Source organism: Protopterus annectens, chromosome 3.part1 (genome assembly GCF_019279795.1).
Source record: "Protopterus annectens isolate FY-2018-M chromosome 3.part1, PAN1.0, whole genome shotgun sequence".
NCBI classification, from domain to species: Eukaryota; Metazoa; Chordata; order Ceratodontiformes; family Protopteridae; genus Protopterus; species Protopterus annectens.
The window spans coordinates 1,560,696,874-1,560,714,436 of record NC_056732.1 but is presented as its reverse complement, the minus strand read 5'-3'; the positions used below and the strand labels follow the sequence as shown (position 1 = coordinate 1,560,714,436).

Genomic DNA, 17,563 nt, shown 5'->3' with positions numbered 1-17,563 from the left:
TGGACTATAAAAAATAAATTAAAGAATACAGAACAAATGCAGGTGGCAAAGAGGGTTAAACTATAAGATGTTAATGAGCTCTTTTCTGTGGTACAGGGTTTAATTCCCTCAGCCTTCATTTCCCTACTGTGTTATCCTGAGCAATTCACTTAACCAGACGAGGCTTTGGGGAAAATTGGAAATTTGGGCTAAGCTCATTAATGGTCTCCTAGAATGCATGGTTAGTAACTAACTATGAACAGGGTTAGAAGAATGTTGTTTTTCTTTTGGCTTTTCCCGGTTAGGGGTCACCACAGCAGAACTCCGGCCCGCTAATGATTGGCAGTCGATTTTTATGGTGCCGAGGTGCCAGCCTGATGCCCAACCTTCAACGAAGGCACGCCCATTCACGCATGTCATTCGAACGCCACTCGACCGTGGGGAGGACATACAGACTCCACACAGAAGGTGCTCCAGCTGAGAATCGAACTGGAGAACCTCTTGCTGTGAGGTGACAGTGCTACCGCTGCACCACAGGGTTAGAAGAATACATAAATGTATTATTGCATGCCTCTAGCAAAAAAAAAAAAACAAAGTTGGAAAATTAGTCTTGACAGATGATTTGCACAAGTAAATGACTACTGTATTTTAAAATGTAGTTTTCTGCCAATATTTTTGAAGTCTCGTATTTATTTATTTATTTGCATTTGTTTACCGGGAGGTCTACTGGGCCAGGGTGAGCCCGTTTTCAGTAGATGCCTGGGGAGAAAAGCTCCAAAAATAAAAAACATGATAAAGCTACAGAATCAAAATACAGAAATCAAGCAGTGATGGTAAAGAACACTACATGACAGAATAGTTGATACAATAAAATAGATATTAGTTATACAGATGTTAGATTTTAAGTATGCAAGCCAAACAAGAATACAGTTGATGACATAGGATAACAGAAAATGTGTGAACAATACAGTACTGCAGTTTTACCGTAGAAAAGGAAAGATGGAGAGCAACAGATTAAAGATTTTGAAAGTAAGGGACAGCCTTAGAGCTATTGCTATATGGACATCAAGAATGAATATAAGATATAGTAGATAACTGATATAGTAGATTATATGTTTATATGCTTTTACATCATCTTAACATCTACTGATCCACTTCTCCATCATAGTATTACTTACTACTGTATCATAAAAAAAAAAATATTGGACATGTTTTACTACTAGATGTATTATGTAACTGCTACTTCTCTTAACTTTCTTTTTATCTACACTTACTGTACATTATGCTATTATTCTTTCTGAATGCTTATTTCTAACTGTATTTGTACTAAGTCAAGTCTAATACTCTGCATTTTTATACATTATTAATATGTGACCAGTTAAAGTTTGTTTATCTCCTTTACTGTGAATGTATTTGCATTACAAACATGTATTACTTTTGATGAGAAATTATTTTGAACTGTTTGGAGCTTATCTCCCTGGGCCTCTACTGAAAATGGACATATATCCAGCTAGACTAGCCCGTTCAACAAATGTAAAATAAATAAATAAATATGTGGCTGGGTGGCACATGTTGGACTTAGCAAGTTGGAAGCACTGAATGTATATATGAGGAGTCTGAGCCGTAAGTGAGATGGGGAGGAAAAGTAGGAAGGCTAGGAATATTTCATTTTTTTTATAGTCAGTGCTGGTATATGTACATAGCCAATGGAGAACATGTTTTGTTTCAGCAAAGTCCTAAAAAGATTGCTAGTAGACCTAATTGAAGGAGGGAGAGCATTCCATAGTTTTGCTATAGCATATGGGTAATGCATTTGACCAGCGCAAAGGTTAGGTTTTGCTACATTAAGGAGCATCTGATTGACTGATTGCAGAGATCTATTTGGGTGATACATGGTGAAGAGAGAGGAGAAGCAGGACAAATAGAAGAATATAGATTAGCTTATGAGCTGTGGTTAGTTGCATTTATGTTAGATGTTGGGGAAGTTCTAGCCAGTTTAGACGTTGGAGTGATATGCAGTGGTTGCTGGAATCAAAACTGCACACCACCAGTAATAAGCAGTATAACTATATTTTGTAGATTTAGAGTAAGCTGATTAGCTATTTTATTTTTATTGTGTGTGTGTGTGTGTGTGTGTGTGTGTGTGTGTGTGTGTGTGTGTGTGTGTGTGTGTGTGTGTGTTCATTAGTCTACAGAAGATGTGATACTGTCCAGAGAAACTTTTAGTAGCCACCCTAGCTTTTTTATTGTGCAGTGAGCTTTAATTTAACTGTAAGAATTCTGTCTGCTATATTCAGTTTTTCTCAGGATGACACGTGAAACACTAACATGTGGTTACAGTACTCAATTCTTTATCACCTCCTGAGCAAAGCCACTTTATAACTGGTAACTTCATTCTCTGCAAGTAGATTCAGGGTACATTTTTATAAAAATGAGAAAAAATATGATCAAGAAAAAAAGGAAGAGGAATGAAGAAAAAATAATTGAGACTAGAAGGTTTCTAAGGTAGCACAGTTGATATATGATGATAAAAAGAGATACAAGACTGCTGGAGGCGTCTGGGTGTAGATAACACAGGATTTACCCACGGTTGGCACGGATTGATTATTTGTTTTTTCTGTGTTCTTTTTTCTACTATTCCTGCCTTCTGTTGAGCTTCCCTTCTATCAGCCCAGCCCATTTGTTTTCCTCCCTGTCCTGAGTGTTTCCCAGTGAGGATGCGAGTGGGTTGGGTGGGGTGTCAGAAGTGCAGCCTTGGTGGGGTTTGCAATCTAACTGGCATCCTGGCAATGAGAAGATTTGTTTTGACCCTTAGCTCACCCTGGCAGTTGAGGCATATCTCTTGTGTCACAGAGGTGCCTTATGCCATTTCCTTTGTGTGTGCATGTGTGTGTGTGTGTGTGTGTGTGTGTGTGTGTGTGTGTGTGTGTATGTGTGTGCGTGCGTGCGTGCTTGTGCGTGTGTGTGTGTGTGTGTGTGTGTGTGTGTGTGTGTGTGTGTGTGTGTGTGTGTGTGCATGCATTTTCCAAGACACCCCTGTTTGCTGCAGATTCCCAACTAAAACCGAATCACAAGTTAATTAACTGTTGTACTGGGTAATGCTTAGTCAATAATAGTCAGTGATCCCCCTAGAAATAGTGACAGGTGCCCACTCATCTAATGTCTTGTCTCCTATATTAAGAAAACTTTCTATTGAAAGTGGCTAATGTGTTTGTTATTAGTAAAATAAGCTCTCACCATTCACATAGTACACATTGTAGAATCATATACATCCACACATATTAGAATGCCAGTGTCAGAACTATGAAATAAAGTGAGTAGTACTTTTTTCCTGTTATAAGAAATAGTTGATGTTCATGTTTCACTGTTGCAGTCATCACCTATGAGTTATCCCTGCTGTGGTAGCCCTTGGCCAGCCCAAATATCAGAGTCAATGCTTTTCTGAGTCAGCTGCTGTCGCTTGCTACCTGACGTCAGGTCATCAGTGCTATAAAGAAAGGCAGTCGATGCCATTACATCAGTCTTTCTTGCTGTGTAGCCCATAGCAGAAGCAGTTTGCAAGTGTGTCGGTCGCTACCAGAGTTTGAATTACAGCTGAAAACGTCTAAATCTAAGTACCCCGTTGGGGATCCTTTTTTCTTGCACTAAGCGATGTCCGAAAAAGTTAACAATTGTCTTGCCTATGGAAAGCAAATACCACAACGAGACTTCTATTCATACTGCGTCAATTGTTTAGGCCCAGAACACGACCTCCCACGTTGCCGGTTGTGTGCCCTCTTTAACACAAGAACCATTCATCGTAGAGCTCTTATTGTAGGCAGGTATTTCCATCTTCCATCTTTGCATTCCAAAATGGCATCCACCAGCCAACAATCCATAGACATTCCGAAAAACGTAAGGATAAAGATGGAGACAGACCACACAAGGCTAAGCCTTCCGATGATTCTACCGCTAAGCAGGTCGTCAGTTCTCCGGAATTCAGTGAGGTGCCTTCACAGCCCCTGATGCCCCGTTCGATACCTTTGCAGGCCTCTACTGAGACACTTTCAGAGGCCAGTATGCCGCAGAAATCTTCTTTGTCTTCCGAGCCTTTGGTTGTCTCTGCCTTGGTTGGGTCCCGGGCCGCGACACAGGCATCGGCTTCCGAAGAGGTTTTTCCCACTACCGAATCTAGACAAAAAACGATGACTTCTCCGACTACTGTTTCCTCTCAGACCGATGAATACTCTTAGGCCTAGAGGCAAAGCCATTCCTAGGAATACTACCTCTAGCCATCATTTTACTCCTGCTCCACCACCCCAGGCTCAACTGCTTAAAATGGCAGAGGATCTTATCACCCTTATCAGGGGTAGTCAGGCCACACCTTCTAAAAGGAAAAGAGACCTTTCTCCTGAAATACTGACAGAACAGGATTCTGAGGAGTCTGATTATTCAGATTTTAAAGAGGAACAACAACCTCTGACTGCTTGTGAGGATTCAGATGCAGAGAAATCCATTCCTTCTGCCTCCCCACCAGAAGATCTTTCCTTTGGGAAACTCTTCACACCCTCAGGGAACATTTCCACTGGGAATCCCAGGACTTCCCTCAGTCTAAGAAAAGACTAAGAGAGTTTCTAGACCTGCCCCAGCACAGACCGCTGGCCATCTTAGAGGTGGTTGATGATGTCTTCCATGAATCCATCTTAACTCCTGATGCCCTCCCACCTGCTCCCAGAAAACCTGACACGTATTATAGAGTACCGGATTTTCACAAATACCTGTACAGAAATCCTGCTGCAGACCTGGAGGTCATTACACAGGGACCAAAAGGAGCTAAGGCTAGTTCTGCAAAGAATCCTATTCCTTCTGGCAAGGACTTCAGAGCTCTGGACAGATGAGGTAAAAAAGTATACACCTCTGCAATCTTAGCTATCAGAGCACTCAACTGTCAGTTCCACTTGTTAAAATATCAACAACATGCTTTGTAACTATTAAAACAAAAGATTTAAACCTTTCCTGACTGTGCCTATTTGAAAGAGTTTGCAGATTTACTGCACTCTACTTGTCAAGTGGCTAAACACCCATTACACTGTGGATATGATACCCTAGAAGCCTCAAGCAGGGCAGCAGTGTCAGGATCTGTCATTAGGAGACATGCATGGTTGGAGGAACAACCTCTCCCTGATCATGTCAAATCTAAATTACTTGATGCTCCCTTAGATAAGGACCACTTGTTTGGAGTAAAAGCAGAAGAGGTGCTTAAAAAGATGGAAGACAAAGCAAAATCTATGCAAACAGTAAAAGATTTCCTTCAGGTACAACCTCCTAGGTTTAGCAGGAATTTTCCCTCAAAACACTGTTCCTTTCCTGCACCTAGCAGATAGGGGCAAGGTATGGCCCGCAGGGTCAGACTACCCAGACTCCTATGCCAGAGACAGCAGAGAACCAAACAGTGGACCTTCACTCCAAAGGCAGGGAGTTCTAAGCCAATCCACTATGGCAAAACTCTCAATGACTCCCTCTCCTCCCTCTGCCCTCTTTTCACTCACCAAAAGCTAGGAGCAAGGCTCTACCTCTGCAAAGAAAATTGACTTTCTGTAACAAAGGACCAATGGGTCTTAAAGATCATTTTTCAGGGATACAAATTCTCCTTCAACGAACTCCCAATTCCAAGAGGGTACCCAGACTTACCTCCAAATCAGTGGGAAGAGGCATTGAAACAAGTCTAAACTCTCATATATAAAGGGGCAGTAGAACCTGTCCCCACAGATCAAACAGGCAAAGGCTTTTATTCCAGACTATTCCTTGTTCCCAGAAAAGAGGGTACTTGGCACACCATCCTGGATTTATCCATTCTGAACACCTTCCTGGTGGTCCCCAAATTCGAAATGCTAGCTTTGCAGCAGCTACTGCCTATGCTGACAAAAAATGCCTGGTTAGTTACCCTAGATTTAAAAGATGCCTACCTCCACATGCCCATAAGGAAATCCTGTAGGAAATTCCTTCGCTTCAGAGCAGGCTGACAACACTTTCAGTTCTCTGCACTACCCTTTCGCTTATCTACTGCTCCCAGGGTATTCACCAAATGCTTAGCCCCAGGCCATAGCCTTTTGCAGACAGAAAAATATACACATTTACCCTTATCTGGATGACTGCCTCATTCAGGCAGATTGCAAAAAAAGCTCCTCAAGGACCTCCTCTTTGTCATAAAGCTCCTAACCTCCTTAGGGTACACCATCAACAAGAATAAATCAAGGCAAGTTCCCTCCAGGAGCACTGCTGGACACAGCATTCCAAATGGCCCTCCTATGCCCAGAAAAACAGAGCTTCCTGCCTCTCTATTTTATCCAGCTAGCTTCCAGAAGTCACCTCATAGCAAGGAAGTTCCTACAAGCTTTGGGGTACATGGCATCTTGCATCCTTCTAATTCCTCTGGCCAGTCTTCACGTGAGAGAACTTCAGTGGTACCTAAAGAACCTTTGGTGTCAGCGCTCTCAACCTCTAGAAACCTCTCTAGATCCCCTGTATATGGGCCGGGTTTCTCTGGTGCGCAGGGGCCTGTGCCCAGAACAAGAGTCTTTCCTTCACCCTCCGCCCAACTGGGCAGACCATTACCACCGACGCCTCAGACATTGCTTGAGGCGCTCACCTAGAAAGCTGGTGCACCCAAGGTCTTTAGGATGCCCAGCACCTTCCCTTACACATCAACCAGAAGGAAATGATGGCAGTACAAACAGCTCTGACATCCTTCAAATTCCATCTCAAGTCAGGGGTTCACCTTATCAAAACAGACAACACCACAGTAATGTGGTACATCAACAAACAGGGAGGGACCAAATCTTACCCACTGTGCAGGCTAGCCATGAACCTCTGGCTGACAGCCTCATCCATGGGACTACACCTGATAGTCCAATACCTACCAGGAATCAACAATACCCTGGCAGGCCACTTAAACAGAAACTTACTGGACCCCCACAAATGGCAGCTCCACAGAAAAATCTTTTTACAAATCACTCAGGCATGGGGGACTGCGGAGATGGATTTCTTTGCTTCGCATTTCAACCATCAGCTGAAAAAATTCTGTACCAGGGAGTATCACCACATAGTGTGAAAGGTGGATGCCTTGACCTTCCCTTGGAACATCCTCTTTGTGTACGCATTCCCTCCTCTGCTTCTTATTCCCAAGGTACTGATCAAAATAAGGGAGGAGAGACCAAAGGCCATCCTCATTGCTCCTGATTGGCCCAACAACATTGGTACACCTTACTGCGCAGCCTGACCTTACAGCCTCCAAGGCAGCTTCCCCTGATCTCAGACCTCTCAACTCAGGTGTGGGGGGGGGGTGCTGCACCCAGACTTGTAGACTCTCAAACTATCAGCATGGCTAATACTCTAAAGGCAAACAAGGGTCCGCTGTTAAGCAAACAGGTCCTAGACATTATCACAGAGGCCAGAAGGCCCAACACCAGAAAATCTTACGCAGGAAAATGGTAAAGATTCTGCTCCTGGAGCCAGTCCAGAGGGGGCAGTATCTCACTACCTTCCATCCCTCTTATTCTAGACTACCTAGCGGAGCTACTTAATAGTGGTCTCTCCTTCTCCTCTATTAAAATCCACACCTCAGCCATTTCAGCTCATTTTGATAGAGAACAGCCTCTGTTCTCCCATCCTTTGATTAAACAATTCCTCAGAGGGGGTTCTATTATCAGACCTCCCAGAAGGCCACCCACTCCAGCCTCGGACTTGAATTATGTTTTGGAAAAACTAACTTTACCACAGTTCAGATGCTATCTGGACCCTACTAAACCCTTCAGGAAAACAGACCAACTACTTGTCAGCTTTGCCCCAGGGGCAGAGGGGAAGCCCATTTCCAAACAAACCATTTCCAAATGGATATCACACTGTATCCATTTATGCTATAGATTGCATGGGAACCCCCCCCCCCAAGTCTATTCGAACCCATTCCACTAGGGCAGCCTCCACTTCCACAGCATTCCTCAGAGGAGTTCCCACCAGGGACATCCTGGAAGCTGCCACCTGGACTTCTGTCCATACCTTCACCAATCATTACCACCTACCTCTATTTTCTAAGGCTAGGGCAGGGTTTGCCTCTGCAGTTCTGCAGGGCATGCTGACCCATTCCTAGGTCTCTTACTAATCCCACCACCTCTCTCCTCAGCTTTGGAAATCCTCCCACAGGTGATGACTGCACCAGTGAAACATGAAGAACGTAGTACATTTGTGTACACTTACATTAAATGTAGATGTTCAAGGGTATTCACTGTTGCAGTCCTGGTTTACCACCCTCCTTCCCCCATATATCTTCTTTCTTTAGGGAGACATACGTTTCTAACAGTGGCTTTTAGCCACCAGGACCACTTTACCATATTTACTTGGGCCTCTGGTTAGAGCAAGAAAAACTGATGTAATTGTGTCGGCTGCCTTCCTTTATAGCACTGACGACCTGATGTCAGGCAGCAAGCGACAGCATCTGACGCAGAAAAACATTGACTCTGGTATTCGGGCCGGCCAAAGGCTACCACAGCAGGGATAACCAAAACATGATGACTACAATAGTGAATAAACTCAAACATCTACATTTATGGTAGGTGTACACAACTGTACTTTCTCCACTTGTTACCACTGAACATAGACTTCCCATTGCAGAAGCCCCATATGCACACAGTTGTCTTGTAGTTCAGATCCCATAGTTTTCCTTTAACTACAGACACTCCTTTTACTCCTCAGGACTCAGTTACTTCAACAGTTATTTCTGTATTAAATTTTTGTAATGTTTAAGAAATTACCCTGGTTTGGTTACTTCCTAGCATTCTTAACCCAAATGCATATGTGTGTGTGTGTGTGTGTGTGTGTGTGTGTGTGTGTGTGTGTGTGTGTGTGTGTGTGTGTGTGTGTGTGTGTGTGTGTGCTGCTTATAATTTCTTGCTCAGTGTATTTCAGAAATATTAGTCTCTGTGCCGAGTCTGCATGTTCTCTCTTTAGTTTGTGAGTTTTAAAAGACAAGCATGTAGGTGCCTGTGTGTGTGTGTGTGTGTGTGTGTGTGTGTGTGTGTGTGTGTGTGTGTGTGTGTACGAGCACGCGTGCGCACATGTGCCTTCTGTGAAGGTTGGGTGATGGGCTGGCAACTTCACACCTTAAAAACTCCACTGCCAATGAATCTGCGGACCTGTGATCTGCTGTGGCGACCCCTAACCTCTGTGGACCGGTGATCTGCTGTGGCGACCCCTAACCGGGAAAAGCCAAAAGACATTGCTTTAGTCTCTTTCAGCAGCTATTAATTTAATTACACAAGAAAGAGTCTGTGTATCTGACATCAGTAAAATGGATTTCAGACTTACAGCATTCTGAAAATACTGTTATTTCGTGGTAGCAAGCAGAAGGCAAGTCAGTGTTTTCTAATCACTGCTCACCAGTTAGAAAGATGTGAAGATTTACTGTTATCTGTAGCTGTTAATCACAGACTTCTGTTGTTGGTGCTAGCACCTTTCCTATTTGTGTTATGCTGTTATTTTGTTATAATACACTAAACTAATGTTCTCAAATGATGATATTAGCCTTTCTAATGAAGCAGGGCACTGTTTCAGGGGAGGTTCAGTAAGTCTGAAAATATGTAGACAGAAAATTAACTAATTATTTGATATTCACTTCTGTAAAGTCAGGGTAAATGAAGAACAGTAGTCAATGATTACATGCATTTGAATGCAATGCTATAGTAAAATAATAATGCATTACAAATCTTGATTATTTTATGCATATATGCGACTGTAGTGTATCATAGCATTTATTTATTTTAATGGAGAAGGCTCAAATGCCTTTCTGATGTCTGGAGGAGGTTCTAAAATTGTTCTTTGTTTTTGGAGAGGCTCTCTGTGACAGTCTGACAACATGTACTAGGAACACTCTCTTTGTCTGACAAGATGTACTTTGTGATGTTTTCCTTATGACACTTTTTGATCTTAATATCTTCCACAGCATTTTTTATATTCTCATCTTCAAAACTGAAATGTAGTAGCTTTATATTAATATACTGCAGTGTACTGAGCTTGTTGGAGCCCTGGTATGCTAACCGGATTGTGTTTGTTATTTACCCATTTTCACCTGTTTTTGAACCTGCTGTGCTAAATTGATTTTGTTATCTGCTCTTGGTTCATCTGCTTTTGGACCAGAGAACAGGTCAGTGTATTAGAGTAGTCTTTTGCTGATTTTGTACCTAGTGTTTATATTTGCAGTTTCTGGTGAGAGGAAGAAGAGTTCTGTCGCTGTCTACCTGAATGGCCACTGTTTTTCCTGAGTTTTTCTTAGTTATAGGCTACCTCTTAGTCTCTTGTTACTGTCACCTTTCTCCTTTAGCTGGCTAGTTCACTAGTATATAAGGAGGTTAGTTCTGTTGGCTGTGCATGGCTGAACTGTGGTGTACTGAGTTTGATGGAGTCCTACTGCACTTTCTGGATTTTGTTTAAATACTGCATCAGTTTTACCTTGGTTTGGTCTGCACCAGTGTACACTAGGATGTATTTTGCACACAACACCACAATAGTTAATTTCTTAGTCTCAGTATGAACTTATCAGGTGTTACTATGGTTTTCTGCATTTCTTTCTGTTTTTCTAAGGTCCTTCAAGTTAAAATTGAAGGTCATGATCTGATTCATTCACTTAATAGAAGGTCAGTTGAGGGCTCCTTCTGCTTGATCAGTCATAACATCTGTTTACATATTGGTGTGTTTCTTAATGGATTCTTAGTTTGCTTTGTCCCCTTCTTTTGCCAGCTGACTCACATAAGAACTCTAAGGCAATGCAGCGACTGATTCATGCTTACAGATAATCGCTTACATTTATAATGTACTGATGCTACTTGTAAGAGGTGAAAATACCTGTTAAATATAGAGGCTAACCTCTCACATACTACACATCAGTAAGTCTCTTTACACTACATGGAAAACACATATCAATACATCCAGTTGTGCCAGTGTTGTTAAGAAATCACTGCCAATACTGACAAGACCCCATCTGAACAAACCCCAGTCACTTGGAATTACCCACTCTAACACATCTTCCTTTGTACCATAACCCACTAGTAAAGTCAGTAATTTTATCTCCACACCTACTCCCATAGGACTTCTAAGGATGTAGTCACAAATGGTAGTTTATTATTAATGCATGAATCTATCATTAACCACACTGACGCTCCACTCGCCAGGCTACGATTAGCTGGCTAAATGGCATCAGAATTCAGGATTTGACCAATGCCCTTAGGTCTGTTCACCCCATGTAAGAGTACACTCTAGTTGCTGCCCACAGTGGAGTTCATGATCTTAGATGCTCTACCCTGGTGGAGATGGAGAGGGATAATAGCTAAGTTCTGTATGCATATGTCTGAGGTAAGTAAAAACACTTTTCTTGAAAAATGTCTTACCTTGCCAAGGAATGATTTCATAATTTCCGACAAAAAATAATTAATTTCTACAATTGTCTTGTTAACTGTTGCCATTCTAAGGGGATTCAGTGAGTGTCAGCATGGGAGGTAATGATTGGCTTACTAGGTCTGTCCATCACCTCTGTCCTCTGTGTTTCTTCTCATTGCCTAAGAGCTTATTTGCCATTAGTGTATTGTTTAAGTAAAGTTGATTTGTCCTTCATTCCAATCTAGCAAATTGTAATCTAGTCTACATTAAGTTGGCTCTTCTCCACAATAAGAGACTGAACAAATTGCCTCATGATGTGGAGACATTCTTAACACTCATGTACATTCATATGCATGTTGTCAAACAAAGTTTGTTTCATTGTTAGGGCACAACACCTGTCTCTCCTTAAGAACATATTGCAGCAGGTGGAGTATCTGTTTTTATCTGTTCAAATATTAACTTGCATTGAATACTTCAAGATTTTGAATTTGAGCTCCTTTACATTTTGGCCATATTTCATAAAGTTAGTTACTGCATCATTGCTACCTATAGATCCCCTTCATTGTCATCTGAGGACCACATTAAGTACCTTGACAAAATGGATTCCATATCTGTTAATCACAATAATTTAATTCTAGTCATCATCAGATAGCCATCCATCACTTGTGAGTTTTACATGACTAGTAATAAATAGAAATAAATATGCTCAGCATTTCATTAATATTATCTTCCTCAAACAAACTGACTGAGTTTCCATGAGAAGGAGAAAATATGTATTCTTGTCCTTTGCCAACGTAGCTTCTAATAGTCTTTGATTAAATCTGACCACCAGACTGTCACATTTTCACTCAGATTTAGTACCAAGCTTCCAAGAAGTTCAACTACATTTAGAGATAACTCTAATGCCAACTTTACATTGCTAACAAAAAACTTTGAAAATTTCAAAAATGCTTTGTTTCCTTTTGACTCAGTATCTAAATCCACCTCATTTATCTGAATTTTTTACAGCCATCTCAATCAACGTATAGATAAGTCAGTACCTATTTGGCATAGATATGGTGTAAAATTTAGGCATAAACCCATGTTGTGGAATTCTAAAATAAACTTTATAATAGGAGGAGAAAGTTATATGGCTCATATAAACCATTTTTTCATCACCATTTAGGAGGAGGATTATAAGAAGGTATGCTACAACATTAAATTCATTAGGAAGAGCACTTTTGGCTAATATCAAAGATTGAAACAATACTAATTTCATAAACTTTAATTATACCTTAACTTAGTGATGGGGTCCATTCCTATAATGGCAGTAGAAACCTAAAACATTTAGAGAAGGTAAACCAACAGTATGGTTGAATATGAATTGAAGGCAGCCAGATCTTTGAAGGCTAGTCACAAGGCTTTTTTTTTAAATATATAGAAGTATTAGAAGACACACCAGAAACTGCACCATACTTGAAGTGAACAGCATTACCTATTCTGATACCAAAACTGTAACAGATATCGTGGTTGTTGTATGGCTATATTACAAAAAAGCATTCAACAGCATCCCATGTTGATGGAGTATGGAGTAAGATTCACCCTACACTGATCACTGACATTGCAGTGACTATGAAACAGTGGCATACCACTTTCCATCTGGGCCACAATAAAGGTCAAATTATCATTTCAAGGATAAAAAGTCAAAGGGAGGTAGTACAGGGTGATTCTTTGTTTCCACTGATGTTTTGTCTTGTCTTTAACCCATTAAACTATTAGTAGTTTAGGATGTGGTTATACCTTAACCAACCTTGTTTAAAGATATCGCGTCTAAGTTTTGTGAATGATTTAAAATTGCATACCTCATCAGATGAAGATTTGACAGCACATCTGCAAATAGCTAAAACTTTTTCAGATGATATAAGAATGGCATTTGGTCTTGATGAATGTGCACAAGCAACATTTGTAATTGGAAAGTTGGAGCACCAAGATAATATCAATCTGGTGCAGGAATGGGATATAAAGGAACTTGAGCAGGAGGGACTGTATACACATTTGGGAATAGATGAAGGGTTGGCAATAAAACCCAAACAAATGAGAATAAAGCTTAGTAAGGCATACTTCAGAGACTTCATCCAATAGCACGCCACAAATGTATAAGCAGTACAACAGTACTTCAGAGTCAGGTCAATTGATAATATAGGTAAACTTGTACTATAACAAGAAGACAGTGTTTCCAGAGTGAAAACAATTAAATACATTAAAACAATGTTTCATTGTTGTTTATCTAGAAACTGTTAAAATATTCATCATTCATATTGCAATGATGTTTATTTTATTACTAAGACGATCAAGACAAGCAGCCCAATTAATATCTCATATAGGAAGGATTGTGAAAAATTGGTTCAGGAAAGAAAATTATATTGCATACCAGTCATAGATCATGCAGCATGCTATTCTGAACACTCTGGAGTATTAGCATTGTTATTTTTCTAAGTCTGTCATACTTTCTGATTTTACTGAACATGTTAACTACCATTCCTACTTTTCAGCTCCAGCATAAGCCCATATTCTGCATTGACAGCTACTTGTTAAATGCTACATAGCCCATTCTTGTGTGTTTACCTGATGTAACATACTGTATTTATCATGTTGCTGTATGTTTTATTAGGCAATGTGTCATTAAGTGAGTGGTCAGAATGGACTCCTTGTACCCGTTGTCTACCAGCGTCCTCACTTAACAATAGCACGATGAGCTTACTGCTGTCTGAAAATATGGATTACTGGAATAGCACAGATACCATGGCAGGTGCATCAGTAATGGTATCAGTTCAACACCGATATAGAGTATGTCTGGATTTGGAAACAGGGCTTCCAAGGCTGGATGACACACCACAGTGCAATGGAGAGTTAGTGGAAGAAAGGCTCTGCCCAGACACCATGATTTGTGAAGGTAAGACCTGGAATGTTTAAACAAATCCTTGGTGCTCATTCATTATTATTAAGTACTCTGTAAATATGTCTGGCTGTTGTATTTAGTTGTTTGGTCTTTACCTGTTTCTGGCTACTGCAAGCATGCTTGTCTAGGTGTTCAGCCTACATCTTTTTCTGTCTACTGACTAGGGTTGCCACCCCTCCGTTTTTTTTCCAGACTATCCGGAAATCAAACAGATTCTCCAGTAGTCTGGAAAACACTGTACAAACTCTGGTATTCTGTTTCAAAAAGGAAACAGACTATCGGAGTTTGTAAATGGGCTGATTTACTATGCTTTTTTACAGAAAAGCATAGTAAATCAGCCGAAAGCAGGTAGCAGGAGCGGAAAAAGAGGGCGTTCCGCGCCGGGCAACCCTACCACTAACTGCTTGTTTATCAGGTTTGTATTATATATATTTTGCTATAAGATTACTGCTATATTAACCGCTTGCTAGTTGAAATTGTGCTATGACTTTTGGAAATTAATATATATATATATATATATGGATCTACTGTTTTATGTTGAATTACATTTGGTCGAAAATGATTCCAGGCAGCCCACTTCACTGAAAGTGCATTTCACTGAAAGCTCATTTGGTCGAAAATGGAATATAGCCCCTGCCCCACTGCAGTGTGACCCTGGAGTGATAATATAAGGTAAGGGGGGCTGTGGGGGCCATAGCCCCCCACATAATTGCAGTGTATGCACTATTATTTATTTATTTATTTTTATTTATTTTACATTTGTTGACCGGGCTAGTCTAACTGGATATATGTCCATTTTCAGTAGAGGCCTGGGGAGAAAAGCTCCAAAGACATGATACAATTTAAAGTATAAGTACAAACAATACACAATCAACAGATATTATAATAATAAAAAAATAGCAATTATCATAGTAAATAAAAAAAAGTAATTGATAATGGTAATGTGCAGTACAACCTAGAGGATTTAAAAGGGTGTACATCTGTATCCATTAAAAATACATTGAAACATATAATGTCAGTAAAAACTAGTTGCAAAATGTGGGGGGCTGTGACACCCACACCCCCTAACTTTATAGTCTCACTCCAGGGTCGCACTGCAGTGGGGCGGGGCTATATTTCATTTTCAACCAAATGAGCTTTCAATCAAATGAGCTTTCAGTGAAATGGGCTACCTGAAATCATTTTCGACCAAATGTAATTCGACCAAAAGCAGTAGACCCATATATATATATATATATATATATATATATATATATATATATATATACACATATACATATTTATATATTGCTAACTTTATTATTTCAGTTGCTAATCTAACAAGTGTACAGTTGTTTACTTTGTTTAATCTGACTAATTTTGTCTGCTTTGCGGTACTGATATTAATTTTCTGTACTTGTTCCATATGTGTGTGTGTGTGTGTGTGTGTGTGTGTGTGTGTGTGTGTGTGTGTGTGTGACAGTCTATGTTTCCATTAAATTATACCTGCCTTTATGGGATTGCTTAGCAAACTTTCTGTTTTGTTGTGAACTGACATACAGTTCCTCTTTTTAATTTGACTTGAGTTGTTGCTCTTAGCTGATGTTCATCATTTCTACTGCTGTAGCAACCCAACCAGCTATGGCTCCCCTGCCATTCCATCCCTCTGCCTACTGATTGCCTAATCCGAATGAGAGTAATAGGTCAGAGTGAAGCTTTCTTCAGTACTTTCTTGATATCTTGAGAAAAATTATTTTTTGGACTTAACAGGTGCTGCGACCTGGTAAGAGCTTTGTTTCTGGCAGAAATGTTCCCACTGGGGAATCCCCCCCATGAGACATTATTGCCCTTTTAAGAAAAAGAGCATTTAATCTACTTTTTGACTTAAAAGCGATATTTCCCTTTTAAGAGACCTGATCAAGGACTGCTGTTTTTTAGCTTAAAGTGTTTATTAAGATATTTGGGGCTAATGTTGCGAAAATGTATGTGTTGCTTTGCAAACTTTGAATTTTGTGTGAAAGAAAAGATTATGGAGAGACAGGCAGAAGTTTGTGTCAGTGCAATGCTTACGCTCAAACACGTAACTGGTAAAATGAACAAAGTGAAGGCTAGTGTGCGCACATACTACTGGTAACTGAAAAATGCTGAAAACAGCATAAAGCACACACTGTACTAAAGATCCAGCAAGGGAGTTCACCACACAGGAAATTCTAAACACTGTTTATTCCAAATATCTCATAAAAAAGTCTTGTATTTAAAGAAATTAAAAGCTGGACATAAAACTGTTTTACACTTGCTTTCTCCATTCAAAACAATAGACTTCTTCAGAACATAACCAGTAATTCAAACAGCCAATCAATATACAATGTAAAAATAAGTGACCACTACTAAAAGGCACCAATACAAAAGGATGCAAAAGAAAAAAGTGGGGTGGAATAGCCATTGTCTGCTAACCATCTCACACTCACTTGTCTTAACAAACCTAGCCCATCCTTCTCACCAGCTGAAATTTTAACTCCTAACTTTAAACCTAATAAGTACATTACCATCACCGTAGTCACCATCTATATCCATCCAGGGGATAATATTCCTGTCCTGGAAAATATTCTTGCCTATTTCTTGCAACACATTCCTAAGGAAACCATCCTCTTGGGGGACGTAAACATAAATTGTTTGACTCTCTGTGCACCAGACTCTACTACATGTATTAACTTACGTGGCTTTACACAACTTATCACCACTCCCACCCATATCAACAAATCTCACAACCCTAGTTCTCTTATTGACTGGATATTAGTTTTAGAGCCCCCCAAATATCATAACTCGGCTGACTCTCTAAGTGACCACTCTCCTGTAAAAGTTCTTAGATTCACCCCCCATTTCTCTACGTCTCGTAAATATATAACCTGCCACAAACTATCTAACTTCTGCCCTAAGACGTGTAATGCTCTCCTTTCCAGAATAAACTGGACTCACCTAACACAACTCCCCTAGATGAAGCAGTCCACTCATTCAACATTACCTTCCTAAACATTCTGAACTCTCTTGCACCCCTTTGCACAAAATAGGTTAAATCTAACATATCCCCATGGCTAATCAATGCCACCCACACACTGATGAAAACTAGAGACAAAATGTGGAAATCATGGATAAAAACTAAACTTCCTATCCACCTGCAAAAATATAAAGAACTTAGAAATCTAACAGAAACACATCAACAAAGACAAAAAAAGATTTTTATTATAACCCTCCATCTGCACAAAG

At 40.2% G+C, this 17,563-nt stretch overlaps 1 protein-coding gene across 1 annotated transcript in view; it reads left to right on the top strand.

Moving 5' to 3' along the window:
* Positions 1–17,563, top strand: part of LOC122797804 (SCO-spondin-like) — a 4,708,783-nt gene that overhangs the window by 4,081,175 nt on the left and 610,045 nt on the right. The window contains exon 97 of the mRNA XM_044066325.1: positions 14,033–14,314. Coding sequence (XP_043922260.1) covers positions 14,033–14,314 — 282 coding nt within the window. The remainder of the gene's footprint in view (positions 1–14,032; positions 14,315–17,563) is intronic.